Source organism: Trypanosoma brucei, chromosome 10, assembly GCF_000002445.2.
Source record: "Trypanosoma brucei brucei TREU927 chromosome 10, whole genome shotgun sequence".
Classification (NCBI taxonomy): domain Eukaryota; phylum Euglenozoa; class Kinetoplastea; order Trypanosomatida; family Trypanosomatidae; genus Trypanosoma; species Trypanosoma brucei.
Window position 1 is genome coordinate 2,500,885 of NC_007283.1, and position 16,305 is coordinate 2,517,189.

A 16,305-nucleotide genomic window follows, 5' to 3' on the forward strand; every position below is an offset into this window, starting at 1 on the left:
GAGGCACGCGTACACATGCGCCTGTGTGCGTGCAATGCAGAGCAGTTTACGCGCACTGATGCTCGAGTGCGAATAAATTTCTTGCGGTGAAAAGATGAAGAAGGGTAAGAGACGAGCATGTTTCCCTAACCCACTGGAAAAGAAACACGTGCACGCCGTCTTCCAGCGAGTCCCTCCAGACAACACGACCATCATAGTCATCGTACTTCATTCTTATAGGCTCCTTTCTATTTGCCGCTGCGCTCATTCAGCGAAGTAAATAATTTTTCACGCGCTAACATTTGAACCATGTTAGAACCTCAGGGTGTGAGGGGAACGTAAAGCAAGTCTGTTTTTTTTTTTTTAAAGAGCACGACTGGTGCGTTTCGTACAGTCCATTTTCTACCCTTCGTTCACTCCACCTCGTCCCGAGCTCCTCCTGCTTCCACCCGCATCCCCCTACCCTCTCCTCTCTTTCCTCTTTTAGGTGACGGGGAAAAAAGTAAATAACCGCAGTGATGATGATAAAAAAATATATTATTATCACACTGTTCAAACCTTCTCTTCCCTAATTTTCATCCAGAAACCGACGGTGACCCGCTCGAATGCAAATACAGTATCTGTGAACTGCACAGCGCGCACGTGACGCGCCCGATAGAACAGAAGAAAATAACAATTCTGTAAACAGGCTCCCTCCATCCTCTAACGACTTCTATTTGACTGAATACGAGTAATCTCTGAGTACCCCTGTGTATTACTCACTTGATAGAGCACGTCTGCATTACTGAACATCCCATCTTTTAGGGACACAAGCAGAAATTGAGAAGAAGGGAAGTGTTTCTGTAGCATATTACCGATCCCCTGTGTATGACTTGGGTCAAGTGCGGCATCCACCTCATCAAGGATGTACATTGGTGCTTGACGCACACGTAGGATCGCTAAAATGAGACACAAAGCAAGAAGAGAACGTTGGCCACCACTCAATTCTGAGAGTGACTCCCGCTCCTTTCCATTGAACAAGACCTTAACCTGAAGACCAGAAAGGTGACCGTGCTCGTTCCTCTCCTCCCGAAGCACCGCTGCAGCGCCAGGTAAGCACGTAGAAAACAACTTTGAAAACACGTTGCTAACAACCTCCACCATGCGATCAAGAGCCCGCCACTTCTTGTCCTCAATGCCGAGTATGCATTGCTGGATAGCGTCTCTGTCCTCACCCAGCACCGACCGCTGTTGCACAAGCTCATCGTATTCCTTCTTGCGTTCTTCATAGAGGATCAGTGCTTTCTTGTTTAGTCGCTTGGACATGGTCGAGGCATTAACCTCGGCCTCGCGCAACTCCGCCAACGTTTCCTGCGTTCGTTCCCGGTCCTCAAAGTAAAATGGTCCGTCACGGGGGCCAAACAAGTGTTGCTTCTCCTCAATCCAGGTATTGCGCCTCTCAGCCTCGGATATGAGCTTCTGCAACTCTTCCAATGACTTTGAGATTTCACGTACGTCCACCTCCGCATTTTTCACAAATCCCTCCAGTGACGCCTTCTTCACCACCAGTTGCTGAAGCTCCTGCTGGGTCTCTTCGATTTCCTTCTCAATGTTCTGACGTTGCTCCTCCGCCCTACATCTCTTGTCCACAACCTCCTGTAGTGACTTACTCGTGCTTTCGAAGCTCTTCGAAGCCTCATCACGAGCCTTCGTCTGTTGATGTATCTGCTCGTGCACCTCCACCAGTTTCTGCTCGATATCCGCTGCAGTTTGCGTCATTTCCGCTTCCACTCGCTCGAACTCCGCAGACCCTGATTCTTCCTCATGCACAAGGGCTGCGCACCGCTTTTGCGCTGCACTCAGCTGCTCTTGCAGATCCTTGCGTACCTTGTCGGAGTCTAGATTCGCATACTTCTCCAAACGAGCTCTGCGTTCCTGAAGATCGTTTAGCATCGTTGTGAGTGCCTCATACTTTTGTCGCTCCTCCTTAAGTGAAGCCTGCAGCTCTTTCGATAGTCCCTCTTCTTCGTTTTCCACAAGCTGGAGCTTATGGGTGGCTATGCTTACCGCCTCCTCCGCCTTCGCATGCTCCTGAATCAGTGACCTATGTTCCCTAAGTTGAGCGTGTAAGCCTTCAAGTTCTTTTTCACGCTTCTCCATCGTCACCCGTAGCGCCTCTACTGGGGCCTTACGCTTTTTATAAATAAGAACATCGGCAAATACGTTGCGTATATGTTTTTTTGACCCACCCGTCATGAGCCCCTTGGGCTCTACTACCTCACCGTCAAGCGTCACAGCCTTGCAGCGCACAGCAGAGCCATATGCAAGCTCTTGCGCCAGCTCCAACGTGGAACAAATAAAAAAATTGCCAAAAACATAATCGGCGATGACACGATGCGCCTCATCCTTGACAACAGTAAGGTCCTTTGCGACAGCAACGAAGCCATTCATGCGATTGGCCATTCGCTTAGCTTCCTCCAGTTGGGAGTCGCTTATGCTTTTCGGCTGCGTAAGTGTGTTGAGTGGGAGAAAGGCTGTACGCTGGCGCAGTCCATGGCGTATAATCCGCTCGGCGACAATGTCGCTCGTGACAACCACACGCATCAGTTGTGACTGTGCACCTACTGTTAGGGCTATTGCGTATTTTTCCTCCTGAGGTGAGACAAGCTCCACGACGCGGCCCCAAATGTACTGCTCAATACCGGCGCAAGCACGCCGGTCGTATTCCAGATCAAGGCCACGCCCACCTGAACCGCCACCTTGAGCCGACTCGCGTAGCATCGCATCATTGGCCTTCCAGTGCTCTGCCTTCAGGCGTGCAACCTCCTCTTGGAGGGCACGTGCCTGTTCTTCCAGTGGCTTGACATTGATATACCGTTTGGTGACAGAGTCAAGACAGTCCTGCGCAGACCTCAGCTCATTTCTAAGCCTGATAACCGTCCTCTCGCGGGCCTCTGACTTCTCGGCCACAGATTTCTGTTGGTGTTCCAATTCCCTGATACGCTCCTCTCGCCGCCGCGCTTCTGCACTACTTTTAATGACCTGTCGTTCAATATCAGCCCTCTCCTCCTCCAGGGACATGCCAGACGCGCCGGCCCGAACACCCGAACCGTTTAACTGCAGCGACCGCTTCAATTTGGCGATGTTTTCTTTCTGCTCGTGAATGTTTCGAATCAGCTTCTCCCGTTGCTCTTGATACGCCTCAAACTGCTGCGCGCGACTCTTCTGCTGCTGTTTTTCCTCTTCGAGCTTCCGGGACGCATCAGCTAGCTTCTTCAGGACCTTATCTAACCTTTCCAACTGTGCCTCCTCACGAGCCAACTGCAACTTCAAAGTACTCTCCTCTTCATGTAGCGCCATGGCAGCCTCGGCGGGAGCTGCAAGAGTTGACTGCAACTGCATCAAGCGCTGTGTTGTCTCATCCTCAACGGAGGGAAAACTTCGCAACTGCTCCTTAGCCGCTGCTGTGTCGGACAGTAGTGACGTCCGGCGGGTACTCAACTCCCCTCGCCGCTTCCTGTGCTCCTCGTACTCAAAAGCTATACGAAACTTCCGCATCTCCTCAATACCCTCACTCAATTGCACATACCGCTCATACTCCTCCTGGTCCGCTTTCATTGCGCGGAGCATAGGGCCTATTTGGGTCTCTAGGTTGGCATCTATTTCCTCCATCTTTTTCTCCTTACTTCGTATCAAACTCTCAGCCGTTCGGCGACGGTGATCAAATGCTTTTGTCCCCACAGCCTCTTCGATAAGAGAAAGGATGTCCTCTGACCGCATGCCAATGAGTTTGTGCACGGTTCCCTGAAGCACCATAAAATGTGGATTGTCCACATTAAGGCTTATACTCTCAAAGAAGCGCTTGACTTTGCTTTGCACAGACACCGTATTGTTCAAGAAAAATTGTTGCTTGCCGCCGAGTTTGATCTGTCGCCCAACAGTAATAGTTGGATATTCCTCACAACTGTAGCCCGGTGGTGCGGTGCGAGGGTCATCGTTGATAAATTCGATTGTCACACGCGCCGCATGAACACCCGTTGTACCGGCACGGAATATAAGCTCACGCGGGTCCTCCGCCCTGACACGCTTGAGGTTTGTGATGCCCATCACAAAGCAAATTGCGTCGAATATGTTTGACTTGCCGCTTCCATTGAGACCCGTGATGGCGTTGAAATGCGGACTCAGATCATCAATAACCTTTCGGTGGGCATACGACTTGAATCCATCTATGACAATGCTCTTCACGCGCATACTTCGACTGTATGTGTGTTGCGCGTACAAGAGTATGATAAATAATATAGGAAGGAAAGACAGGGATAGAGATTTGGTGGGAATCAAACGATGAAATTGGTAACACAAGGATAGGGAAGCATAGACAGACGCATGACTATGGGGTTTGGGTATTCCCGAGGCGGTGGTGAGAATTTTGTGCACTCCTGCTGAAGGATGCTACACCTCGTTGCTGCGTATTTACGTATATTTGTTGTAAGCATCTGCCGTCACACGTCAAACCATTCAATTCTTGCCCTTTAATTCTGTTATGTCACGCGAACAAACGCAAGGCGCTCCCACACACCCACTCTCATTCATATCTCTCTCCATTGCCTCATCACTTTCATTATTTTCTTGTCGCTGAGTTGGTTGGTCGGGCGTAAAGATGAAGGTGGACTGAAATAGCAATGGTGGGAAGTTGGTGTGACTGTGCACACAACTTCCATTGAAGCGTTTCAGCATTTAGAAAAAAAGGACAAGGGGTGGGGAAAAAAAGAAAAAGTGAACTGAAGTGAAGTAACGTGAAGTAAACAAGCTGCAAACTTCAACCTGCAATACAACAACAGATGCCAGCAAACCCCGTTCTGCAATTTGTCTTTCCCACTTCATCCTAATGAACTCACCTCATTCGTCTGCCGCCGTATGACCCCGACGTTACCATCAATGTTATTGTTATCATATTATTCACCGCCATCGGCCCCCCACCCCAACACGCCTCCCAAACTCAGTAACAGTATCGCCCGTCACACACACGAACCGCATGATACAGCAACTTTTACCCATTGGTTTTGTATTCCTTTTTGATATTTACCCCCAACCGTCGTGTTACTCGTTACCGCGGACAGAGCAAATATCACGGTAATAACAACAAAAACGAAAATGCCGAAGGTGCAAAATAAAAGGTTATTGTCGTCGTCGCCGTTTCCCCACTTTTGAGCCCCATTTTATTTTTTGTTTTGTCTTCCTCCTTTCACCTGAAGGAAGAAACCGAATAATTAATCGAAAGAACAATAAAATTGAAAAGAAAAAAGTTTTAAAAGCGCGATTGGCATCCTTTTCTCTCCAGCACCGCGCCTGCAAACGCACAAAAAAGGAAAAACCGAAAAAAAAACGGAATTCTGGAGAAGAAAATGTCGCTACTTTATGTGGGTCACACTTTTGCAACAGTGTAAAGCAGTAGCCCGACACGAAAAAGCTAACTTTAAAAAAAAAAAAGTTACCTTGATTTCCCACCTCCACTTCTACCTTCCATCATTTCCCTCCTCATAATCCTCTCATGAACACATCCATTTCCTTTCCTGTATCTCCTCTGTGACATCATCAGTATCATTATTACTGCTACCGCCGTCGTTATAATTTAGTCTCATTTTCAGCATTTCGCTTACTCACCCGCAAGAAGGCAAATGCCGTTAGCATTGTCCGGATGAAGTGAGCTCAGGAGGGAAATCACGGAGGAACAGGAAGAGGAGGAAGCTCAGGAATGGGGAAATCAAGAGGTAAGAACAGTTTTGCAAAAACTTTAAGAAAGGATAACGGCTACCAATAATCAAAACAACACAAGCAATCGCAACTGTGGATGGTGTTCATAAACACAAACACACAGAAAAATGAAAGAAAAAAGCAACAAAAAACTGAAAAGAAACCTGTTAACCAGCAGAATTTTTTGTTCCATACCACCACCACGTGACCTTCGATAACGCAACACACGACCGGTGACCAGCGTGATGTGAAGAAGGTGAAAAAAGAAACCAAGCAGATGCCGAGAAGGGACACACGTATAAGTGAAGAAAAAAAAGGAGCTGAAGTGGCGTGGACAGAAGGAGATAAGGGGGGTCTCAACATTCGGTCTCCACCTAACACGCACAGTCAAAACGTAAGAAATGGATGTTTCAAAAGTTCCTCAGCCTCTGGGCGCTTCTTCGGATCTCGAATAAAGCACAATTCAAGGAAGCTCATCAGTTGCGGATCCAGATTATCCGGTATCTCCGTGGGGAGACCAGTCGAGTGCGCTATCTTATACACGGCAGCCCACATAGAATTGCACTCTGGCCACGGCGGCTTCCCGGTTAGCATCTCAACTACAGTACACCCAACCGACCAAATGTCGCTCTTCATCCCGTAACCTCCAGCCTCGCCTTTGATAACTTCGGGCGCCATCCAATATGGCGTTCCAACCATCGTTTCACAACCATGCGTTTTACTACATACATCATCAATAGTTTTGCTGCAACCGAAGTCTGCTAGTTTAATTATACCCTCCAGTGATACCAAAACGTTGTCCCCCTTGATGTCCCGGTGCACAATGCCACAGTCGTGAAGATACTTCACTCCGCACACTATCTGAAAGGTCCACTGTCGAACAGTGGGGAGAGGAATGGTTTTGAACTTCTTCACGAAGCCGTTGAGGGAACCTCCACTTACAAATTCCATAAATATATTGAGCGTATTTTTCTCCCTGTCTTCCTGGCATCCATGATACTGAACAATATTTGGGTGATTAAGACGCTTCATCAGGGCAATTTCATTGCGCAACTTGTCCATTTCGCTCCTGCTGGAAATGGATCCAAGCTCGATAACTTTACAGCATACCGTACGCCCGTTTGTAAGTAGAGCCTCATACACTGCTCCAAAACTGCCTTTTCCAACAATCTTCAGCTGCCTCCAACCCTCCAAGTCCGCATCACTGAGAAACAGACGTTCCCGCCGCACCAGTGCGGTCTTCTCACTGGGGTTACCAGAAATATCGTTACCGTGTTCTACATTAGAAACCACGTTTGGATCATTCACATCAAAGTCGCCATTGTGGCTGCCATACATACTGCAGTCGTCGATGCTCCCCAAGGAATTCAGCGTCCCGGGGTTATTGGATGTCCTTGAATCCGACGGGAAAAGACCCTCTCCGAGCATACGCAACTTCTCGGGGTCTAAACCCTCACAGACAGACAAATCAAGGGTACCGACAAAAGTCTCTATATCCGCAACGACTGCCTTATGGATTGCCTGAGTGTGGTCATGCTCGCCGTTGATGAAAACGCCAGCAAACCAATCACCATTCGCTAACCACTCGCAACCCTTTCCATGCTTGACGCCATCTTTGAAAGAACCCACATACTTTGCACCATCCGCCCAGACATATGTCCCATTTCCATTGGGTTTGTCATTTGCAAAATCCCCCTCGTACACGTCACCGTTGACACTGGTAATAACCCCTTTGCCCTCCTTCACGTTGTTTACAAACGTACCCTGAAAAACAACACCATTTGCCTCTATAAGCGTACCCTGCCCGTGACGAGCGTTCGCAAACCACTCGCCTTCGTAAACGTCGCCGCCAACGTACTCCATTTTCCCCCATCCCTGCCGCATGTCGTCAACCCACTCTCCAGAATAAGTTCCGGTTTTGTCACTTAACACTCCGAACCCGTGTTGCACACCACACCTATACTCGCCCTCGTAGCGATCACCATCAGCCCACATGTACACTCCGCGGCCGTCTATGACATCATCCAGCCATCCTCCCACATACTCGTCACCACTGACCCAACGAGCCCGGCCAAAACCAGACATCCGCCCCTCCTCATCAACAGTTCCTATATAATATCCCTCCTCAAAGTCAATGCGAGTCTGCTTCCCTTGAGGTCCATCACCCTCGCAGTCACTCACAGAACCATGAGATTCTTGTGTACTCATCACCAAAAAAAACAACTTCACACAAAACAAAGAATAAGCTCCTTGGCAACGCTACCACAAAAGAATAAGTACAGAATACAAAAAAAAAAGAGCGAAAAAGCTGTAGCGAAATCCACCGCAGGGCTCAATGTAAGCTAACTTCGCCCTCCCCCTCCCTCACCCTATGGCCTCAGTGTTGCCCTGTAAAACCTTCTCTGACACTAGTCAAGCAGAGGTAAAAACTAACCTAACCCTAACACTCTCACACAATGAAAGGAGAATCCGTGGGGAATTTGGGAAAAGGCAAAGCACACACGGTAAGCAGTCGGCACAACCCCTGGCGCAAAGAAGGCGCAACTGCACGCAAACAAGGCATTCGATTCAGTACCTTCTGTAGGATATGTGGGTTGCCATACCGTAGGCAGTTACCAGTAACAGAAACGTATGGGGAAGGAAAGAATCAAAATATAGCTAAAGCTCCTCAACGCATATATATATATATATATTACCGTTTCACAGCCAATTCATACATCACACTTAACGCTCCCTCTAAACAACGACCCCAAACAATAACATCCCCAGGTACCTCACCAACAACAACAACAACACAATTCTTAATTAGCAAATATGGCTTCAATGGAGGCAAAGGAAGAAAGGAAGGACGTACACTCCAACTGTGAGATCCCGCTCGAATCAGCTGTAGCGACGAGAGTAGTTAACGGAAGGTCGACCCAGGGACCCACATCGCATCCCTACGCTGCCGTTAACATACCCTCAAGTGAAAATTAAAAAAAAAAATGGACCAAAAGTTGATTTCAGCAAAAGTGCGTCCGAAAGAAAGGGCACGAAACAACAAACAGAAAATAATCAGCAGCAAAATAAATACATCACATTACGTGGCTATCACTGGACACAACCAATAGTTGGTCAGCACGTGCCAGTAGTCGATCGACAAAATACATAATAATCAGCACAGTTAGCACAGGAGAGATAATATCAGCCCTTTCACGCAACGCATTATCCACACTCACAACACGAAACAACTACGTTGAGGACAAACGAATGGCGCCACCCAATGGCATACTCCTGCGTACATTGATCTCCACAGTGCAGCACTCATACGTAAAGACCTTCCAATCACAGTTTAAAAAAGAGGAAAATACCGCTTCTCAAATATTCTACACCTTGCGACCCGAGTGATTAACGAAGGTTGCGCGGTTAGTCGTAACATACATCGAAGGGTCCACATGACGGACCTGTACTGCAGGTTTCCCAATGGGACGAGGAGGACATTGTACCTCAGGCCTGATAAACCTGTTGCGGTATTCGCTGCTTACACCTTGCATAGAAATGCTTGACTGTTTAACAGTCGGAGCAGCCTTTGGCATATAAGGTTTGCTGGCACCGTGTGCCTTGAAATCTCTATGCGCGGTACTCACGTACATATCAGCATCTACATGACAAGGGCAGGAATAACCAACATTAGGGGCCTTTTTCCACTTTGACACACGTACTCCGTTACCAGTTGGTTGATCGCCCACAGCCGCAGCAGCACACTCAGTAGTAGCTGCAACAGCCGCAGCAGCACCTCCATTACTCTCCCCACTTGCGACACACTTCATATCAGTGAAGACATCAACCTTCTTGGATGTCACACCACCATCACTTTTACCTTTCACGACCTTCTTAACAACAATAGCATCAGCTTCAGATGAAGCAGTAAAGCTATGCCTCATAGACATAACAGATTCATCACCAAAGGAAGACTCCCTACACGAACTCTTATAACAAGAAGAATCATAGCGACAATACGAATCCTTTGCAGTTGTCCTAAAGTGGCCATCATCACCACCGCGACGTGACACTTTCACAACTTCCTCACGGAGCACATCACGCTTATATGCGGCAGGGTCAATTGGCGCATACGATTCTGCAGTGGTTGAGCGGGAGTGACTGGGATCAACATGACGAGGGCCCGTTACCTCCTCTTCCTCACGGAGCACATCACGCTTATATGCGGCAGGGTCAATTGGCGCATACGATTCTGCAGTGGTTGAGCGGAAGTGACTGGGGTCAACATGACGAGGGCCCGTTACCTCCTCTTCCTCACGGAGCACATCACGCTTATATGCGGCAGGGTCAATTGGCGCATACGATTCTGCAGTGGTTGAGCGGAAGTGACTGGGATCAACATGACGAGGGCCCGTTGCCTCCTCTTCCTCACGGAGCACATCACGCTTATATGCGGCAGGGTCAATTGGCGCATACGATTCTGCAGTGGTTGAGCGCAAGTGACTGGGATCAACATGACGAGGGCCCGTTGCCTCCTCTTCCTCACGGAGCACATCACGCTTATATGCGGCAGGGTCAATTGGCGCATACGATTCTGCAGTGGTTGAGCGGAAGTGACTGGGATCAACATGACGAGGGCCCGTTGCCTCCTCTTCCTCACGGAGCACATCACGCTTATATGCGGCAGGGTCAATTGGCGCATACGATTCTGCAGTGGTTGAGCGGAAGTGACTGGGATCAACATGACGAGGGCCCGTTGCCTCCTCTTCCTCACGGAGCACATCACGCTTATATGCGGCAGGGTCAATTGGCGCATACGATTCTGCAGTGGTTGAGCGGAAGTGACTGGGATCAACATGACGAGGGCCCGTTACCTCCTCTTCCTCACGGAGCACATCACGCTTATATGCGGCAGGGTCAATTGGTGCATACGATTCTGCAGTGGTTGAGCGGAAGTGACTGGGGTCAACATGACGAGGGCCCGTTACCTCCTCTTCCTCACGGAGCACATCACGCTTATATGCGGCAGGGTCAATTGGCGCATACGATTCTGCAGTGGTTGAGCGGAAGTGACTGGGATCAACATGACGAGGGCCCGTTACCTCCTCTTCCTCACGGAGCACATCACGCTTATATGCGGCAGGGTCAATTGGTGCATACGATTCTGCAGTGGTTGAGCGGAAGTGACTGGGATCAACATGACGAGGGCCCGTTACCTCCTCTTCCTCACGGAGCACATCACGCTTATATGCGGCAGGGTCAATTGGTGCATACGATTCTGCAGTGGTTGAGCGGAAGTGACTGGGGTCAACATGACGAGGGCCCGTTACCTCCTCTTCCTCACGGAGCACATCACGCTTATATGCGGCAGGGTCAATTGGTGCATACGATTCTGCAGTGGTTGAGCGGAAGTGACTGGGGTCAACATGACGAGGGCCCGTTACCTCCTCTTCCTCACGGAGCACATCACGCTTATATGCGGCAGGGTCAATTGGCGCATACGATTCTGCAGTGGTTGAGCGGAAGTGACTGGGATCAACATGACGAGGGCCCGTTACCTCCTCTTCCTCACGGAGCACATCACGCTTATATGCGGCAGGGTCAATTGGCGCATACGATTCTGCAGTGGTTGAGCGGAAGTGACTGGGATCAACATGACGAGGGCCCGTTACCTCCTCTTCCTCACGGAGCACATCACGCTTATATGCGGCAGGGTCAATTGGCGCATACGATTCTGCAGTGGTTGAGCGGAAGTGACTGGGGTCAACATGACGAGGGCCCGTTACCTCCTCTTCCTCACGGAGCACATCACGCTTATATGCGGCAGGGTCAATTGGCGCATACGATTCTGCAGTGGTTGAGCGGAAGTGACTGGGGTCAACATGACGAGGGCCCGTTACCTCCTCTTCCTCACGGAGCACATCACGCTTATATGCGGCAGGGTCAATTGGCGCATACGATTCTGCAGTGGTTGAGCGGAAGTGACTGGGGTCAACATGACGAGGGCCCGTTACCTCCTCTTCCTCACGGAGCACATCACGCTTATATGCGGCAGGGTCAATTGGCGCATACGATTCTGCAGTGGTTGAGCGGAAGTGACTGGGGTCAACATGACGAGGGCCCGTTACCTCCTCTTCCTCACGGAGCACATCACGCTTATATGCGGCAGGGTCAATTGGTGCATACGATTCTGCAGTGGTTGAGCGGAAGTGACTGGGGTCAACATGACGAGGGCCCGTTACCTCCTCTTCCTCACGGAGCACATCACGCTTATATGCGGCAGGGTCAATTGGCGCATACGATTCTGCAGTGGTTGAGCGGAAGTGACTGGGGTCAACATGACGAGGGCCCGTTACCTCCTCTTCCTCACGGAGCACATCACGCTTATATGCGGCAGGGTCAATTGGCGCATACGATTCTGCAGTGGTTGAGCGGAAGTGACTGGGATCAACATGACGAGGGCCCGTTACCTCCTCTTCCTCACGGAGCACATCACGCTTATATGCGGCAGGGTCAATTGGTGCATACGATTCTGCAGTGGTTGAGCGGAAGTGACTGGGGTCAACATGACGAGGGCCCGTTACCTCCTCTTCCTCACGGAGCACATCACGCTTATATGCGGCAGGGTCAATTGGCGCATACGATTCTGCAGTGGTTGAGCGGAAGTGACTGGGATCAACATGACGAGGGCCCGTTACCTCCTCTTCCTCACGGAGCACATCACGCTTATATGCGGCAGGGTCAATTGGCGCATACGATTCTGCAGTGGTTGAGCGGAAGTGACTGGGGTCAACATGACGAGGGCCCGTTACCTCCTCTTCCTCACGGAGCACATCACGCTTATATGCGGCAGGGTCAATTGGTGCATACGATTCTGCAGTGGTTGAGCGGAAGTGACTGGGGTCAACATGACGAGGGCCCGTTACCTCCTCTTCCTCACGGAGCACATCACGCTTATATGCGGCAGGGTCAATTGGTGCATACGATTCTGCAGTGGTTGAGCGGAAGTGACTGGGATCAACATGACGAGGGCCCGTTGCCTCCTCTTCCTCACGGAGCACATCACGCTTATATGCGGCAGGGTCAATTGGCGCATACGATTCTGCAGTGGTTGAGCGGAAGTGACTGGGATCAACATGACGAGGGCCCGTTACCTCCTCTTCCTCACGGAGCACATCACGCTTATATGCGGCAGGGTCAATTGGTGCATACGATTCTGCAGTGGTTGAGCGGAAGTGACTGGGGTCAACATGACGAGGGCCCGTTGCCTCCTCTTCCTCACGGAGCACATCACGCTTATATGCGGCAGGGTCAATTGGCGCATACGATTCTGCAGTGGTTGAGCGGAAGTGACTGGGATCAACATGACGAGGGCCCGTTACCTCCTCTTCCTCACGGAGCACATCACGCTTATATGCGGCAGGGTCAATTGGCGCATACGATTCTGCAGTGGTTGAGCGGAAGTGACTGGGATCAACATGACGAGGGCCCGTTACCTCCTCTTCCTCACGGAGCACATCACGCTTATATGCGGCAGGGTCAATTGGCGCATACGATTCTTCAGTGGTTGAGCGGAAGTGACTGGGATCAACATGACGAGGGCCCGTTACCTCCTCTTCCTCACGGAGCACATCACGCTTATATGCGGCAGGGTCAATTGGTGCATACGATTCTGCAGTGGTTGAGCGGAAGTGACTGGGATCAACATGACGAGGGCCCGTTACCTCCTCTTCCTCACGGAGCACATCACGCTTATATGCGGCAGGGTCAATTGGTGCATGCGATTCTGCAGTGGTTGAGCGGAAGTGACTGGGGTCAACATGACGAGGGCCCGTTACCTCCTCTTCCTCACGGAGCACATCACGCTTATATGCGGCAGGGTCAATTGGTGCATACGATTCTGCAGTGGTTGAGCGGAAGTGACTGGGGTCAACATGACGAGGGCCCGTTACCTCCTCTTCCTCACGGAGCACATCACGCTTATATGCGGCAGGGTCAATTGGCGCATACGATTCTGCAGTGGTTGAGCGGAAGTGACTGGGGTCAACATGACGAGGGCCCGTTACCTCCTCTTCCTCACGGAGCACATCACGCTTATATGCGGCAGGGTCAATTGGCGCATACGATTCTGCAGTGGTTGAGCGGAAGTGACTGGGGTCAACATGACGAGGGCCCGTTACCTCCTCTTCCTCACGGAGCACATCACGCTTATATGCGGCAGGGTCAATTGGCGCATACGATTCTGCAGTGGTTGAGCGGAAGTGACTGGGGTCAACATGACGAGGGCCCGTTACCTCCTCTTCCTCACGGAGCACATCACGCTTATATGCGGCAGGGTCAATTGGCGCATACGATTCTGCAGTGGTTGAGCGGAAGTGACTGGGATCAACATGACGAGGGCCCGTTACCTCCTCTTCCTCACGGAGCACATCACGCTTATATGCGGCAGGGTCAATTGGTGCATACGATTCTGCAGTGGTTGAGCGGAAGTGACTGGGGTCAACATGACGAGGGCCCGTTACCTCCTCTTCCTCACGGAGCACATCACGCTTATATGCGGCAGGGTCAATTGGCGCATACGATTCTGCAGTGGTTGAGCGGAAGTGACTGGGATCAACATGACGAGGGCCCGTTACCTCCTCTTCCTCACGGAGCACATCACGCTTATATGCGGCAGGGTCAATTGGTGCATACGATTCTGCAGTGGTTGAGCGGAAGTGACTGGGGTCAACATGACGAGGGCCCGTTGCCTCCTCTTCCTCACGGAGCACATCACGCTTATATGCGGCAGGGTCAATTGGCGCATACGATTCTGCAGTGGTTGAGCGGAAGTGACTGGGATCAACATGACGAGGGCCCGTTGCCTCCTCTTCCTCACGGAGCACATCACGCTTATATGCGGCAGGGTCAATTGGTGCATACGATTCTGCAGTGGTTGAGCGGAAGTGACTGGGATCAACATGACGAGGGCCCGTTACCTCCTCTTCCTCACGGAGCACATCACGCTTATATGCGGCAGGGTCAATTGGTGCATACGATTCTGCAGTGGTTGAGCGGAAGTGACTGGGGTCAACATGACGAGGGCCCGTTACCTCCTCTTCCTCACGGAGCACATCACGCTTATATGCGGCAGGGTCAATTGGTGCATACGATTCTGCAGTGGTTGAGCGGAAGTGACTGGGGTCAACATGACGAGGGCCCGTTACCTCCTCTTCCTCACGGAGCACATCACGCTTATATGCGGCAGGGTCAATTGGTGCATACGATTCTGCAGTGGTTGAGCGGAAGTGACTGGGATCAACATGACGAGGGCCCGTTACCTCCTCTTCCTCACGGAGCATATCACGCTTATATGCGGCAGGGTCAATTGGTGCATACGATTCTGCAGTGGTTGAGCGGAAGTGACTGGGATCAACATGACGAGGGCCCGTTACCTCCTCTTCCTCACGGAGCATATCACGCTTATATGCGGCAGGGTCAATTGGTGCATACGATTCTTTCATTGTGGAAAGTATTTCTTTATAATTTTGTTTATTTGCTTTTTGTTGTTTCATATAAAGGTTTTCAGTATTGTGCGGCAAACTTTTTTTTTTGTTTTTTATGTCGATGCAATCGTAGACCTCTGCTCTTTCTTTATCTCTTTGTGGATATGGTTGCGGATCATTCCACTTATAGTCTGCTTCTAATCCCTTTGTGCCAGGCATCCTTCCTTTGGTATTTTTGATTCCTATTTATTGTAAGTAGTTTTTACACTTATATTTCTGAAGGTAAGATGCTTCTTTTTCTTAGGTGATTTATGGATATTGAGTAGAGAAATTATATCCTGCAGAGGGGTGTGTGGTAAATTATCTTACAGCGAATATTCTAATTTTTTTTCATCATTTGGGGTTGAGTTAGCGGATATTAAGGTATACTTTTGGTGTTCAGTCATCACAGTTCCTTGTGGAAGGTGTTACTCATGCAAATACACGTGACGTTAGGCGTTTGAGAAACTGCCTCCTTTTCTACATCTACTGACTGGCAACCGCTGGTCGTTACATTTGGGTTCTCGCGCCACAGTTCCTTCCCGCGGACAACTGTCTTTGCACGTGGTGGTTTAAAATGGTGACATCCATAGCAGACTTTGTTGTGCGAAATCGGTCAACCATGGCATCATCTACTGTTGGTTGGTTTACTGGTTTGGACAGTTTCCCAGTTAGTGCAAAGCGGTCTACGCCGCTGAGCGTGTTTAACGGTTTGCAATGGTGCTTTGGCTTCCCATACCTGCTATCAATCAGGTATCGCTGTGTGGCGCCATAGTCTTTGCTTGTTGCCACAACTTCATCGACTGTTGGTAGGCCGCTTCCAAATATAAGGCTCTTCCCGAGTCCACGCTGCCGCAACATCGGCCGGACAGCTGTAACACATGGGGTAGAGTAATCAGCCTTATAAACTGAGGACGGCAGCGGAGATTGGCCGTCTACTGCGATCGTGAATTTGCCATGCGCCTCATTGATGCGTGCGTCGAACCAGTTATCTACGAGGACACCGCTGTTGTAATGGTTGTCAAAACATGGAAGAACTCGCTTGTCCCCGGTGTGCATGCTGGCGCCTGCAACCGATTCCACTCACCCCAGA

At 50.2% G+C, this 16,305-nt stretch overlaps 4 protein-coding genes across 4 annotated transcripts, besides 3 other annotated features; all 4 read right to left on the minus strand.

Annotated features, from left to right (window-relative positions):
- Window positions 1–681: 681 nt before the first annotated feature.
- Window positions 682–4,209, minus strand: Tb10.406.0600 (structural maintenance of chromosome 2, putative; the record flags this gene model as incomplete). The annotated part of the gene is made up of 1 exon (XM_818162.1): window positions 682–4,209. The coding sequence occupies one exon, from the start codon at window positions 4,207–4,209 to the stop codon at window positions 682–684; it is 3,528 nt and encodes a 1,175-aa protein (XP_823255.1).
- Window positions 4,210–4,729: 520 nt separating this feature from the next.
- Window positions 4,730–4,761: a microsatellite.
- Window positions 4,762–6,096: 1,335 nt separating this feature from the next.
- Tb10.406.0580 (protein kinase, putative) lies at window positions 6,097–7,917 on the minus strand (the record flags this gene model as incomplete). The annotated part of the gene is made up of 1 exon (XM_818163.1): window positions 6,097–7,917. One exon carries the CDS (start codon window positions 7,915–7,917, stop codon window positions 6,097–6,099), a length of 1,821 nt encoding a protein of 606 aa, XP_823256.1.
- A 1,157-nt stretch (window positions 7,918–9,074) lies between these two features.
- On the minus strand, window positions 9,075–15,392 carry Tb10.406.0560 (microtubule-associated protein, putative; the record flags this gene model as incomplete). The annotated part of the gene is made up of 1 exon (XM_818164.1): window positions 9,075–15,392. One exon carries the CDS (start codon window positions 15,390–15,392, stop codon window positions 9,075–9,077), a length of 6,318 nt encoding a protein of 2,105 aa, XP_823257.1.
- Window positions 9,437–9,483: a microsatellite.
- Window positions 9,771–15,185: a repeat region.
- Window positions 15,393–15,722: 330 nt separating the features above from the next.
- On the minus strand, window positions 15,723–16,271 carry Tb10.406.0550 (hypothetical protein, conserved; the record flags this gene model as incomplete). The annotated part of the gene is made up of 1 exon (XM_818165.1): window positions 15,723–16,271. The coding sequence occupies one exon, from the start codon at window positions 16,269–16,271 to the stop codon at window positions 15,723–15,725; it is 549 nt and encodes a 182-aa protein (XP_823258.1).
- Window positions 16,272–16,305: the final 34 nt, after the last annotated feature.